This window comes from Cheilinus undulatus, linkage group 15 (assembly GCF_018320785.1).
Source record: "Cheilinus undulatus linkage group 15, ASM1832078v1, whole genome shotgun sequence".
In the NCBI taxonomy this organism is placed as follows: domain Eukaryota; kingdom Metazoa; phylum Chordata; class Actinopteri; order Labriformes; family Labridae; genus Cheilinus; species Cheilinus undulatus.
This window is the reverse complement of record NC_054879.1, coordinates 14,058,028-14,071,287: the sequence shown is the minus strand read 5'-3', so window position 1 is coordinate 14,071,287 and position 13,260 is coordinate 14,058,028. Positions and strand designations below refer to the sequence as shown.

The following is a 13,260-nucleotide window of genomic DNA, read 5'->3' as shown; positions in this document are numbered from 1 at the left end:
AACCAGGCCAGTGTTATCTCTGGTACCTAAAGGACGCCCTTTTTTACATTGAATATATCAGTGTTATTTGACATTGGATACCTTTGACCCTGGAAGCCCAACTGCTCCTCTGTCCCCTCTGGTACCGGTACATTTGCATGGCACTCCACAGCACTCCCTCTCTGCAATGTTGTCCTAAAAAAAAAAAAAAAAAAAAAAAAAATAAAGTTTATGTCATTTGTAAGGAAAAACAAAGCTGCAGAAACTCTGATATCTTGCTGAATAGTACTCACCAGTTCTTCCACTAGCTCGTAGTCCAGGTCCATGATATTGACTCGCAGAGGTCGGGTGTATCTGAAGCCACGACCAAATTCCAAGAGTAAAGCCTCCTCAAAGTTGGGCACCCGCTCCAGCCCGACCAGGATGAAACTGTTCACTCCTGTTTTGAGCACACAAGTTCCAAAAACAAACTTATCCTCACTTTTTTGTTTTAAAAAATTCATTAAATTGCAGAGGTTAAAGTACACATTGCCACCAAGGGTATTTTTTATATTTTTACCTGACTGCTGGAGATCCATAATTCGGCTTTTCATTTCTGCATATGGAGCATCTAGACCATCAGTCAGATGAATGATGACCTTCAGGAGAGAAACACAATTTAGTACCCAATGTCCTTATGTTTTTCCATTGTACATTTTTTTTTAAATAGGGATGTCTTGAAGTTTGGTTGAGATCCTTATCTGAAGTCTTAATATTGAACATTTAAGGTTATCTGGGCCTGATTTGATCAACTTAAAGACCTAAATGTCATTAAAAATATAAGACTGCAAGAGGAGTATGCCATGATCTGCTTCCAAGTATTTCTTGATTCAAAAATATTAAGTTGTCTTAACTTTTCGATAACCTGACACACTAGATACCTGTCATATATCTATTGCATGGGATATAGAGTACTGCAGAACTTTTAGGCATGGCTGGGGCAAAAAATGAGTAAGCTGCCTGAGGACAAGAGGGAGGATTGGCACAGCCCCGGTTGTGCTGTGGATGCATTGTCTTTTAACAGGGGCAAGGGAAAATCTGTTGAAAGAAAGTCAGTAAGGGGGGTGGATGTTGCAGGTAAGCATGGCCTAGGGTACTGTAGTAGGGTTGCCACAAGCCCCTGGTTGTGCTGTGGATGTCCCAAGGGTCCGAAAACTGGTCTCTGAAGCTATCATCACAGGTGAAAAAAAAAAAAAGCCAGAGCAAAATAAATACTGTTGAGCTTGACTTTGCACATGTGTGTCGACATGTGTCAAGTCTGACTCAGACCGCCATAGCCCTCAAGCCTGTGATTGTGGCACATCTACCTTGAATGAATCCTTAGAGCCCAACATGCCTTAAACTTATGAACATGACTGTATTTCACATTCATCTAGGAAGTCTTCCATAAAAAGTGTTTTGGAAGGGCAGGACTTTTAAGAAAATCTGGATTCACCTGATGACAGACATAGAATCTGGACTATTCAACTTTGCAAAGTTAATTTTATGACTGGATATAATGAAAATAAAGGTGTTTCTTTTGTAGAAATATGCATCAGTTATCTGTTTCCTCAACAAGACATTTAAAACTTTAGCTGGCATTTACCATGACAGTATTACAATAACATATGCTTGACCTTTTATCATCAAAAGAGATGAAAACACAACATATATGACCACTACACAGATCATTGCAGAAATGTGTGGACAACACTGTTATTCAACACTGGCATCCACTGGCATCCGTTTTTTTTCCCAGGCTGGATTGGGACAGGTGGAACAGACTGTGCAAATCCATGTAAAAGGTCTATAGGCTTTACAATGTTATGTGTTATAAAAAGCAATAGCAATACACTAGCAGAAAGACACAGACTTGACACAGTAAAGATCAGCTCAATATAAATCTAATTTTTCAGCATTTTAAAATCTTTTAAAAGCTTAGATTTACTCATTATCAGCTCAGCTTGCCTCTGATAAAAATGTTTTCAGTAACCAACCTTGACAACGTTGTCCTGTCTGGCTTTGAACCGGTTGGTGTAGGCTGTGATTGTCTGGCTGTTGAGAACAAACGGGCCTTGACTTCGCAGAGATCTGAAGCCCTCAAACAGCTCATCAGCATTGCTTGTGAAGTCCAGTTGAACCGGCTGAGAATTAGCACCCATTGCCAGCATGCCAACTTGCACAGAAGGAATCTGCCCTGATGAGCAACTTATCCCTGCCATTTTGGAAATTCTCTGCAGAATAGCACCCATCTTGCTCTGGAGATTGGTCTGAGTGCTGAAGATGTTCTGCCCAGAAACATCGAAGCCCACCAATACCTCTATATTGCAGGCTGAAAAAACAGAGGACAGTTTAATTTAGTGTACTTTTATTAAACACAGCCTTAAGGTGCTTTCACATTAGGTACAATTGTGTTAATTGCATCCGGCATGCAGTAGGTGGTAGTTTGCCAGCTGGTTTGCAAATCCACTAACAAGAAGACGCAACCATGGCAATCACTTCACCCTTCAAGCTAGCATTGACTGTTTATGTCTTATGCGTGCAATGGACCCCATCCTGCTACAATGGATGCTTTTCAAATACGCTATCAATGACCCTCTTCTATATCTACCTTGCAGATAAGACATGTTTTGAGAGACAGGAGATGTCTAGAGTTGTCTTTTCAACTCTGCTCAATGACTACCACTTGTGGTCATCTGTAAGATTAGTAATAGTAGACGCTCTGTTGACTAGATTCTAATGATTTCTACAGGACATTAAAAAAGTGCGGACATGCTGCCAAACTGGTGAAAGACATTTTGTAGATGTTTTATAGCTGCTCCAACTCTTGGTCCTGTAACAGGATACGGTTGTGTTCACATCTCCTGCTACAGAGGCCTTGTGAATCGTTCCCCAGACCATCTTTTCAAGAGGATTCTGTCCTAATGCCTGAAATGTTGTCTATTTTGGAAATGATCAATATGCCATTATTGACAGGATATGTGCCACAGTCTTTCAAAGTAGCTGTAATTGGACCTCTGTTTAAAAAGCCTACAATTGATTCAGGCACCTTTTAAAATTATAGACCTATATCTAATCTTCCTTTTATCACTTAGATCCTTGAGGAAGTAGTGGCCAATCCGTTAAGTGACTTTTCAAAATAACAGTCTATGTGAAGACTTTCAATCAGGATTTAGAGCCCATCAAAGCTCTAGGGTACTGTCTGATTGAGTAGCACTGAAATTGCATTAGTTAAAGTGATTAATGATCCACTGTTAGCTTCTGACAGAGGTCTTCTCTCTTGCTAATTGCTTTATTCAATTCTAGCGCTGCATTTGTTACAACTAGTCATAATATCCTGTTACAAAGACTTGAGCAATTATTTGGAATTACAGGAGCAGCCTTTAGCTGGTTTAAATCATATCTCTCAGATTGATCTCAGTTTGTACATGTCAAATGATAAGTCTTGTGCTTACACCAAATTTACTATGGCACTTCTCAAGATTCTATACTTGGACTGATTCTTTTCATCCTTTTTTATGCTTCCTCTTGGTGACATGATGAGTGATCATGCCAAAGATTTTCATTGCTATGCGGATGATACCTAACGTATGTATTCATGAAGTCTGATGATAAAACTCAGTTATTCAAAGTAGAAGCATGCCCTTAAAGATATTAAGACCTGGATAACCAGAAATTTCTTGCTTCTTAACTCAGACAAGACTAAGGTTATTGTGCTTGGCTAAACTAAGAGAAGCTTTTTCTAATAATGACACTGCCTTAAGCCAGGCACACATTGTGCGAATTTCATCCGGTTCAGTCTTGAATTTTGGGTCGCACAACTCATTTGGAAGTTACGCCGACTCAGGGCTGGGAGATATATCAAGTATACTTGATGTATCACAGCTTTTGCCACACACAATGTATAAAATGACTATATCCCGAACACTGAGTATAAATTATGTGGAACTTTTGAGCCATCAGCGTGCATTTCTCGCTGGAGTTTTGCTTCTCCCATTGTCCCTGAACACATCTCTCACAGCAGAGAGCAGTCCCTCTCCCCCACCCATCCAGAAAACTCTCCTCCACACATACGCGTTTTGTATCAGTGGAGGATGGAAGCATGGGAGAGGGAAGTAGGTAAACACTATGGGTAAACAGAGCAGCATGGTGAGTTAGCGGCTAGTTAGCGGCATTCAGAGACAGATAATGAGAAACAGTGCAGGATCTGTCAGCTGGCAGGGGTTCAGCTTTAAAAAGGAAAAGGTCAAACTCACACACTAATTGTTAAAATACGCTGCAAGATGACTCCTAGATAACAGCGGCAGTAACACAACATGGCCCAGCAGCGGATAAATGTGATTCACTTCTCCACAACTACGGAGCCTTTTCTCAGTCTAACAGTTCAAAACGATGATTAGTTGCTGCTGAGAGGTCATTTCAAAATATCGCGATATATATTTCCTATCGGGATATAGCAAAAATATATCGGGATATCAATTTTAGGCCATATCGCCCAGCTCTACTTACAAAGCTCTAAATGGTGAGGCATCAACCTATCTTAAAGAGCTCATAGTGCTGTATTATCCCTCTAGATCACTGCGCTCCCTGATGTGAAAGTCCCCTTGCAACTCAGTGAATTCAAAGACTTGAGTTAAATTAAATTTCAAAAGTTTAGAAGTAAGGTTGCTGAGAAGAAATATTACTTTGTCTCTTACCTTTTGGAGTATCATCTACAACAACACAGAGCTTCCCCTTCACTTCATCATCGAGGGTTTCCAAGATTTGCTCATTGAGTTCTGAAAGTTCCCCGAAAGTGCTTGCTCTAGCCACAGTGGTAGACTCGCTTGCCATTTCTTCTAATTCATTACCAGTGTCTCCTACTCCAACAGCAAAGATCCTCACTCCCTTCTTCTTCAGACCAAGAGCTGCTGTTTTGCCATCATCAGCTGAGCGCCCTCCAGTGATGACCATGAGGATCTGAGGAACACCCTCATCAATTCTACTGCCTTTTCCTTTGGTGAAGAACACATTTTGAGTGTGACGAATGGCTGCACCGGTGTTAAGCCTTTGTCCACCTTTGTACTCTGTTCGGCCAATGGCGTCCATGATGTCTTGCCTGTCTTTGTAAGTGTTGAGGTAGAAGGCATCTGTCACATCTGTGGCATAATGAGCCAGTCCAATCTGCAGGTCGTCTCTTTCAGTGAAGAACAGATCCACCAGGTTGGTGATAAAACTCATCACTTCTGCGAAGTTGGATCTTCCTAAGTTCATTGAGCCATCCACCAAAAACACAATGTCTGCTTTTTTTGGAGCAGGCAGGCCTAATGCAGAGGAAAAAAGAAAATATATCAACATATGTAGGGTAAGAAGGGAGGGAAATGGAGAACTGGACATGGAGTGACTTAAATAGATTTCCTGAGACTATGGCAAAGGTTTGTATGTGTATGTGCATCTACTGTATTTGTATTTTCACATAACTTACTAGGATCTGGTTCAGTGGGTACTTCCACAGGGATACTTCCTCTCAATCTGGCAATAAACCTGTCCTTGATTTCTGGCAGTCTTGGGAACGATCGGACTGGAAGGACATCCTCTGAAGTTGTTGCAATTTGCCTCAGCTGCTCAGTGTTAGCACCACCAGCGCCAACACCAATACAGTTGACTCGGGAGCCCTTAAGCAGAGGTCCATAGATGGCAACATCCTGAGGTGAACGTCCACCTGTGAGCACAACGAGATGCTGGGAGGCGTCAGCCAGACGAACACCTGCTGAGGGCTTCAATTCATTCTGGATGACATGTTCAATTGCATCAGCCAAATCTGATGACCGGCCACCCATCTGACGAAGCCGTTGGACAGCAGAGATAACAGCTGACTTGCTGTTGTGGGAGTTGAGAGAGAACTCAGTTTTGACTCTGTCTGCATACTGGACAACAGCAACGCGCACTTGATCAGGCCGGACGTCAAGCTGCCTGACAATGTTGAGGATGAAGTCGCGGATATGAGCAAGGCCTTCAGCACCCGTGGTCTGTGAGCCATCAACAAGGAAGATAATGTCCTTTTTTCCAAGATCCAAGGTGGCTGCAAATAGAGGAAAACAAAGACCAAAGAGATATGCTCAATTTGAATTCTGTCAGAAAACAAAATATCGCTTTTTAATTTTCAGTAGACTTTCCCAAGAAAAAGAAGTTCTTAGTCTCTGCAGTAGAGGACTAAACTTTAAACTTTAAATTGTAATGTGTGTTGTTCATTTTTAAATATGTTTTTATAAACCAGAAATTTAAAATGTTTACTGGTTGGTTGTTTATCTTATTACTGTGAGAAAATAATGTCAGTTTTGTAAATAATGCAGCAGCATTTTACCACAGAATAACAATGAACTGAGATTGTAGGTATGGCCATCCTGTATGTTAATTTGTTGTTTATGCTATTTGGTAATCCAGGTGCATCTCAATAAATTAGACTATCATCAAAAGTTGATTTATTTCAGTAGTTCAATTTAAAAATGAAACTCAATTATTATATAGATTGATTACTGATGTATTTCAAGTGTTTATTTCTTTTAATTTTGATGATTATGGCAAACAGCAAATGAAAACCCAAATTCAGTATCCCAGAAAATTAGAATTACTTAAAACCAATAAAAAGGCACTTTAAAACAGAAATGTTGCCCTTCTGAAAAGTACAAACATTTACAGCACTTAATACTAGGTCAGGGCCCTTTTTAAACTCTTAAAACTCAGAAATTCTATGATGGTTTCTCATAAAATTATGACTAAAATAACTATAAAAACATTGCCTTAGTTAAGTTTTTTGATCATTTTTTAAAATTTTTTTTCTTTTAAGTGTGGGCTTTCATAGAGTTCTTAAAGGTTCTTTTATTTTCTTTTTTAATAAAGAAATCCATGGTATTAGAGAAAGTAAAATAAGTTTGTTTTATGTAACTTTTGTTTCTTGGGTTGTCTCACAATAATAAAAAAATAATAATAATAAAAATAATAATAATAATAATAATAATAATAATAATAAAAAAATAAAAAAAAATTGGTTGCTTCTTAAATTTTTCCATGATGTTACCCGAGGATACTGGTCTTAATAAGGTAGCCCTGACTTCTACAGTAAGATTAACTGTAAACACAGGGGTGGAAAGAAACTTATTGCATTTACTCAAATTGCTATTTACTAAATTATTATATTTTTTGAGTGCTTATACTTTTTTTAGTACATTTCAAATCAGTAGCCTAACTTTTACATATTTGGGGGGAAAAGTGTAATTCACTACATTTTAAAAAGTATTAAGAAATGAGTAAAAAAGTTAAGCATTAAAACCCAAAACAAAGAGGTACAAGCCTTCTGCCAGCAACTTAAAACTGGGCAGTAGTTTGGCTTTGACATCACATGACAGTCAGAAGCACTTTGCAAGAAAATGATTCCATGTTTCACCCAAAAACAGCTGTTGCATTTTATTTAATTACACTTTAATTATAAACAACCTGGTTAGAGATTCAAACCCTCTTGTTGTTATTGCACATTAAGTAAAGATCATATTTTCCTGTACAAGCTATCAAAAGTACTCAGTACTTTGAGTAAACTTTGAATCTTCTTTTTACTTTTTCTTGAGTAGATTTATACACCACTATTGTACTTGTATTAAGTAAATAATAACTTAAATAACTGTACTTTTACTTGAGTCTTATACTCCTCCCACCTCTGAATAAATGTCCTATATCCTTGATTTATCCCTGTGCAACCAGAGTGTAGCAGTTTCATAAATCTTAAATTTCACAAAAACACAGATTTTTCGTCATATTTCACATTTAGATTTTTTTGCATCCTCCTCCCTGCATATTGTGGGCTCTCTCTCTCTCTCCCTCTCTCTCTCTCCATCTGTGGACGTACGTGCACGCGCGATACATGCGTGAGTGTCGTGTGCTCTGGCTAAAGTCGTTTTCAGGGGTAGGTCAATATCAACCCACTCTCCGCTGATAAATGTCCCTTAACGTTGTTATTTACGGTTGTTGAGTTGCCAAACTATTGTGTTCGGTTCAATATAATATCTGGCACGTTCTGCATCAGGTTTGGACAGTTTTGAGTCCGCTAATTTAAGCTTTTAATCTGTTTAGTTATGATATAAACAGCTAATGTTAGCGTGATATGTTAGTCACTTTACTGGGTGGGAATTCACGTCGCTCCTCGTTGATGACGTGTTTACTCGTACGTGGAGAGACGCGGATGCACAGATTGCACAGTTCATGGATTTCTGTGTCTGTTACTGCAGGTATGGAGATGCTTGAGCATGTTTTTTATTCATATTAAGCAGGTAGTTCCTTAAATGTAGCTTTTTCGATGCAGCAGTGTTGAAAAAATGTTGTTTAAACTCGCTCATGTAAATTTATATGCACATTCATGCAAATGTCAGACTGCGTTATTGTTTATTGGAAGAAAAACAACCAAAAACGAACTTTTGGATTCCAATTTTTATTTGTTTTCTATTTATTTATTATCATTCATTTATTATCTATTAAAAATGTATTTGTATTTCTAATTTTACCTATTTATTTAATCAATCAGTCATTTATCTATTCATTCATTCATTTTATGGTTTTCTGTATTTTTTGTAGACTTTAGTGAGCTTGAGTCTCAACTGCCCTCAAAGAAAGTAAGGACCAGTGAGGATCTTTGGGTCAAAAAAATGGCAGCATACATAAATAACAATAAAAATACTGTACATTATTTTTTTTTTCACTTCTTAAGTGACGTTTTTTCTATCAAAATCAACCTGATCATAAATATCAAATATTAATTCATTTTTGAAAATTAAACCCTTTGAATGCCATTTAAACTGAAAAAAAAAAAAAAAAAAAAAGATATTTGTATATAGCCTAATGCAAATTTGGTCTCCTTGACAAGGGTTATCACAGCCTTGAATATGTCAATCATGTGCAACAACTTTAATTTTATGCACTATAGTTTTTTTGATATTAAGATTTTAATACATTTTTACACTTGGGGTTCTTATAAATGCATAAATAGCAAAAAAAAAAAAAAAATTACTTTTTTTTTTACTTTCTCTATTAAGGTCAGACATGATCTTAAATTTAAAATTGAATTATTAGGGAAATTTAACCCTTTACATGCTAATTTAAGTACAAAACCCCTGATATTTTTGATGTGGTAAACAAGACAATGTTTTTTTTCATATACTACATGCAAATTGGATTTCTTTGAAGGGGATTGTCACAGCCTTAAATAAATTAATAATAAGCAACAACTTTTACTTTAATGCATTCTCTTTTTTTCAAATGTTGAGATTGTAATGAATTGGGGTGCCAGGGTGTTCATTAATACATACATAAAAAGCAAGAAAAATAAAATCCTATTGTTAAGAGGGGCCCAATTGTTTACTACCTCTACTTTCCTGTGTAGTCTCTAGAAATATCCTTCATGATATAGCCTATGTCATTTAAAGCCAAGTATATTTACAATGCTCTATGACACAGTGGGACACAAACCCAAGGGGAAATGGCAATTATGTCAACAACCTAAGGAACTACCACTATATACCTATTTAAAATTGTGACCCAAATTTATAAGAATGTTCAACTACTCAGACAGATTCAGAAAAGTTGCACTTTGATCCATGGATAGAATGAAACACACTACCAAACAGGATGAAACAAAGGTTTTACAAAAAAATGCATAACCAAAGAAGCCCTGGATAGATATGCATGCATATATTTTAATTGAGTCCGTTTACTGTTAAAACAAATTTTTTTTTTTTTTTTTCTGGAGATCTAAAGGAATTAACACATTATCTTGGGAAAACTAGCTTTGGTATCTTAAAATATTAAGATAATCATGCTTAACACCCGAAGAAACAACCATATTTACTTGTTAACACAGCTAAATGGGGCAAAAAATGGATGCATGTCTGCTTAGGGTTTATTCACATCACATCCTTTTGTCACTTTAAGGTGTTGGTGAGTTTCTATGACTGCTACCTGTCTAATATCTCTGACACTTACTGGTAAAATAAAGGTAAAATTAATGTAGCATTCCTTACCTACATCCACTACCGGAGGAGCAGGAACATAACCACTGACTATATCAGCCGTTGACATTGTTTTGACTGAATCAATAAGTTGTGTTTCTACTGCTGGAAGCTGCTGGAAGTTGTCCACTGTGTATACAAGCTCAGGCTTCAGGGAAATCTGTCTCAGTTCAGTGGGGTCTGCATTTCTTGATCCAATGGCGACTGGTGCAACCTGGCTTTTCTTCAGTTGGTCGGCTGCAGTGGAAACATCATCTGTAGATTTTCCCCCTGTAACTACAATGAGGAACTGAGGCACACCATCTTCAATACGGCTTCCAGCTGACCTCTGGAAGACAGTTCTGCCCACATATTCAAGAGCACGGCCCGTGTTTAGACGGTTTCCACCTTTGCTTCGGAGACCCATCACGGCCTGGCGCACCTCTTCCTTGGTGGAGTAATCATTCAAACGGAATTCTATCTTTGGATCTTCACTGTGCTGTACCACTGAAATACGAACCCTATCAATGCCTACGTCGAGCTTCTCCACAACTCTTCTTATCATTTCCCGTATAGCAGGGAACTCGCTTCGTACAGCAGTCGTGCCGTCAATGAGAAATACAACATCCCTCTTTTCGCCCTCTCTTGGTGTTGGTGTGATGACTGCTCAAGAGACAAAAGAACAGTGACATATGATTAGAAGATCTTCATATAGAGGGCAATACGACAGCAGAGTAATATTTCTAGAATAATAATTCACATTGACTTCTACAAATAGTTTAAACTCATACTGAAGTAAAGTGGGTGCATGAGAATATGTTTCTGCTTCAAGTCATATTTTAGACATAATATTTTACCGTCATAGGTCAACACTGGACGCATCTTGGCGATTTCCTCATCTGACAGCTCAGTTAGGGTGTTGATCAAGTTTTCTTGGACTGTGTACAGGCCTGGGAGGTCATCTACACTGTAGGCAAAGTTAGGCACGTATGACACCGTTCTGAGCTCTGTAGGGGAAACATCTCTGGTGCCGATGCTAAAGGGGAGAACTCTTGATTGTTTGAGGGAAACTGCTGGCCGACCAATGTCATCCGTTGAAGGTCCACTGGAGACGACAATTAGAAACTGTGGTACACCTTCTTCCTTCCTGCTGCCACGAGCCGCTGTTAGGACATCCTGACCAACAAACTGTAAGCCCTGGCCCAAGTTACGTTGTCTCCCTCCACGCTGCCTCAGTCCCCTGATGGCGTTCAGAACACCCTCTTTGGTCGTGTGTGTGTTCAGATACATGTCAGCCTGAGCATAGTCCCCGTACTGGACCACGCCGATGCGAATCTTGTTCTCCCCAACATTTAGATTCTCAACCACTCTACGGATAAACTCCTGGATAATAGGGAATTCTCGTCCAACACCATCAGATCCATCAATGAGGAAAACAACATCCTTGCGGGGACCCTGGGACTCAGCTGGAAGAGACAGAAAAAAGGTTTATTAGATTTTGCAACAGACATCATTGCATTGCACAAGACTCAAGTGAGGAACAAGAAGTGGGGAACTGTCAGGACCATCTAGGCCTTCAGGGTCAAAGTATTTTACACCTTCTTTTTGAAATTTCATCAGATCAATTTCTATCAGTGGTTCTCAACCCACCTTCAACTCCTCAATGAGAAATCCCAACCCACATTTCAGATATTCAAATAAATAAATATATATATATATATATATATATATATATATATATCAAGTAGACAGAACAAAACAAGCATCGAGAGTTTCATGAGCCTTTTGGCGAAATTTTATCGAGGCACTATGAAGGACTCTGCTAACCCACCAGTTAAAACCCATTAGGCTGAATGAAGAAAGTAATTCATTCAATATTCTATATTCATCCAGTGAAACATCCTAGTTTTACTTTGGATGCTTACAGTATTTTACTTTACACACAGAAACAAAAGCATTTCACAAAAACTACCAAGGTCATAATATCAGCCCCCTTTAGAGCTGATTTTTTTGTTGATCCATAGCACAAACCACTGTTGTGCAATTATATACTTCAGCTTGAAATGTTTAAAGCTTGTAAAATCAAGTTAAAACTGAGGGTTATCCTCCGGTTTGCATACAGTGTAAAAACTTCAGTAAGGGTTTGAGCTGCTGATGGAGAAAGCATCATGGAAAACACAAAAGACATCAGTTTAGACTTTAGAGAAATAATTGTTGATGGTCACAAGGCAGGAGAAGCATATACAAAGTTTTACAGCATTTCCAGTTGTCTGGAACTGGAATGAAAAGTAACATCAAGACATTCAAGAAGAGCCACACAGCCCACAACAAGCCTAGCAGAGGTAGGAGGAGAAAGATTCTGGAAAGAAAACTAGTGAGAGATGTGTCAAAAGACACCAGAGCAACTGTCAAGACACTAGTGAATGACTTAGCCAAGTCAGGAATTGTAGTCCCAAAGAAGACCACCTCTAGAGCCCTGCACAGGAATGGACTGAGAGGTTGCAGACCAAGAAAAACTCAATTTATGCAAAAGAGACACCTTCGGCCTGGACTAAAGTATGCAAAGGACAACCTGGAGAAAGGTTATGCATACTGGAAGCGTATCCTTTGGTGAGATGAGACCAAACTAGAGCTCTCTACCATAGAGACATTACTATGTTTGGAGAAAGAAAAAAAAGGCTTAAACCCAAAGAACAACGTCCCAAGAGCAAAACACGATGGTGGGGGTATGATGCTGTGGGGATGTTCTAGTGCGTCTTGAACTGGGAACTGGATCATCAGGAACTGGATCATTGCTTTTTGTTCCAACACAACAGTGACTCAAAACATACAGGGCTCCTGGTGAAGAACAACCTCCAGAAGAAAATGTTATTGACTGGCCTGCACAAAGCCCTGACTTGAATCCCATAGAAAATCTGTGGGGTGAACTGAAGACCATGTTCCATGTCAGAAGAACATCAAATCTGGAGGAACTTGAGGTATTGGATGAAGAAGAATGGGCTGGGCTTCCTCAGGAGACATGTCTAAGACTTGTAGAAAACTAAAACTAATGACTGCAGGCTGTTATCCAGCAAAAAAGACAGGGTGGCTAATAATTTTGACCCTGGCAATTTTTGTTTTTAGTGAAAAAACATTTGTTTCTGTGTACAAAATAAAAAAAAGGTATCAAAAAAAAAAAAAAAAACAAAAACAAAAAAAAACTAGAATGTTGGAAAAGCTTGTGAAATATTCCCTTCTCTGTTTAACAGTACTT

General features: G+C 38.5%; 1 protein-coding gene across 1 annotated transcript in view; it reads right to left on the bottom strand.

The window, feature by feature from the left end:
- Nucleotides 1–13,260, bottom strand: part of col6a3 (collagen, type VI, alpha 3) — a 90,178-nt gene that overhangs the window by 29,007 nt on the left and 47,911 nt on the right. The window contains exons 6-13 of the mRNA XM_041807570.1: nt 10,865–11,473; nt 10,041–10,670; nt 5,462–6,058; nt 4,695–5,300; nt 1,995–2,329; nt 539–617; nt 273–418; nt 82–174 (exon numbers count right to left, since the gene is read on the bottom strand). Coding sequence (XP_041663504.1) covers nt 82–174; nt 273–418; nt 539–617; nt 1,995–2,329; nt 4,695–5,300; nt 5,462–6,058; nt 10,041–10,670; nt 10,865–11,473 — 3,095 coding nt within the window. The remainder of the gene's footprint in view (nt 1–81; nt 175–272; nt 419–538; nt 618–1,994; nt 2,330–4,694; nt 5,301–5,461; nt 6,059–10,040; nt 10,671–10,864; nt 11,474–13,260) is intronic.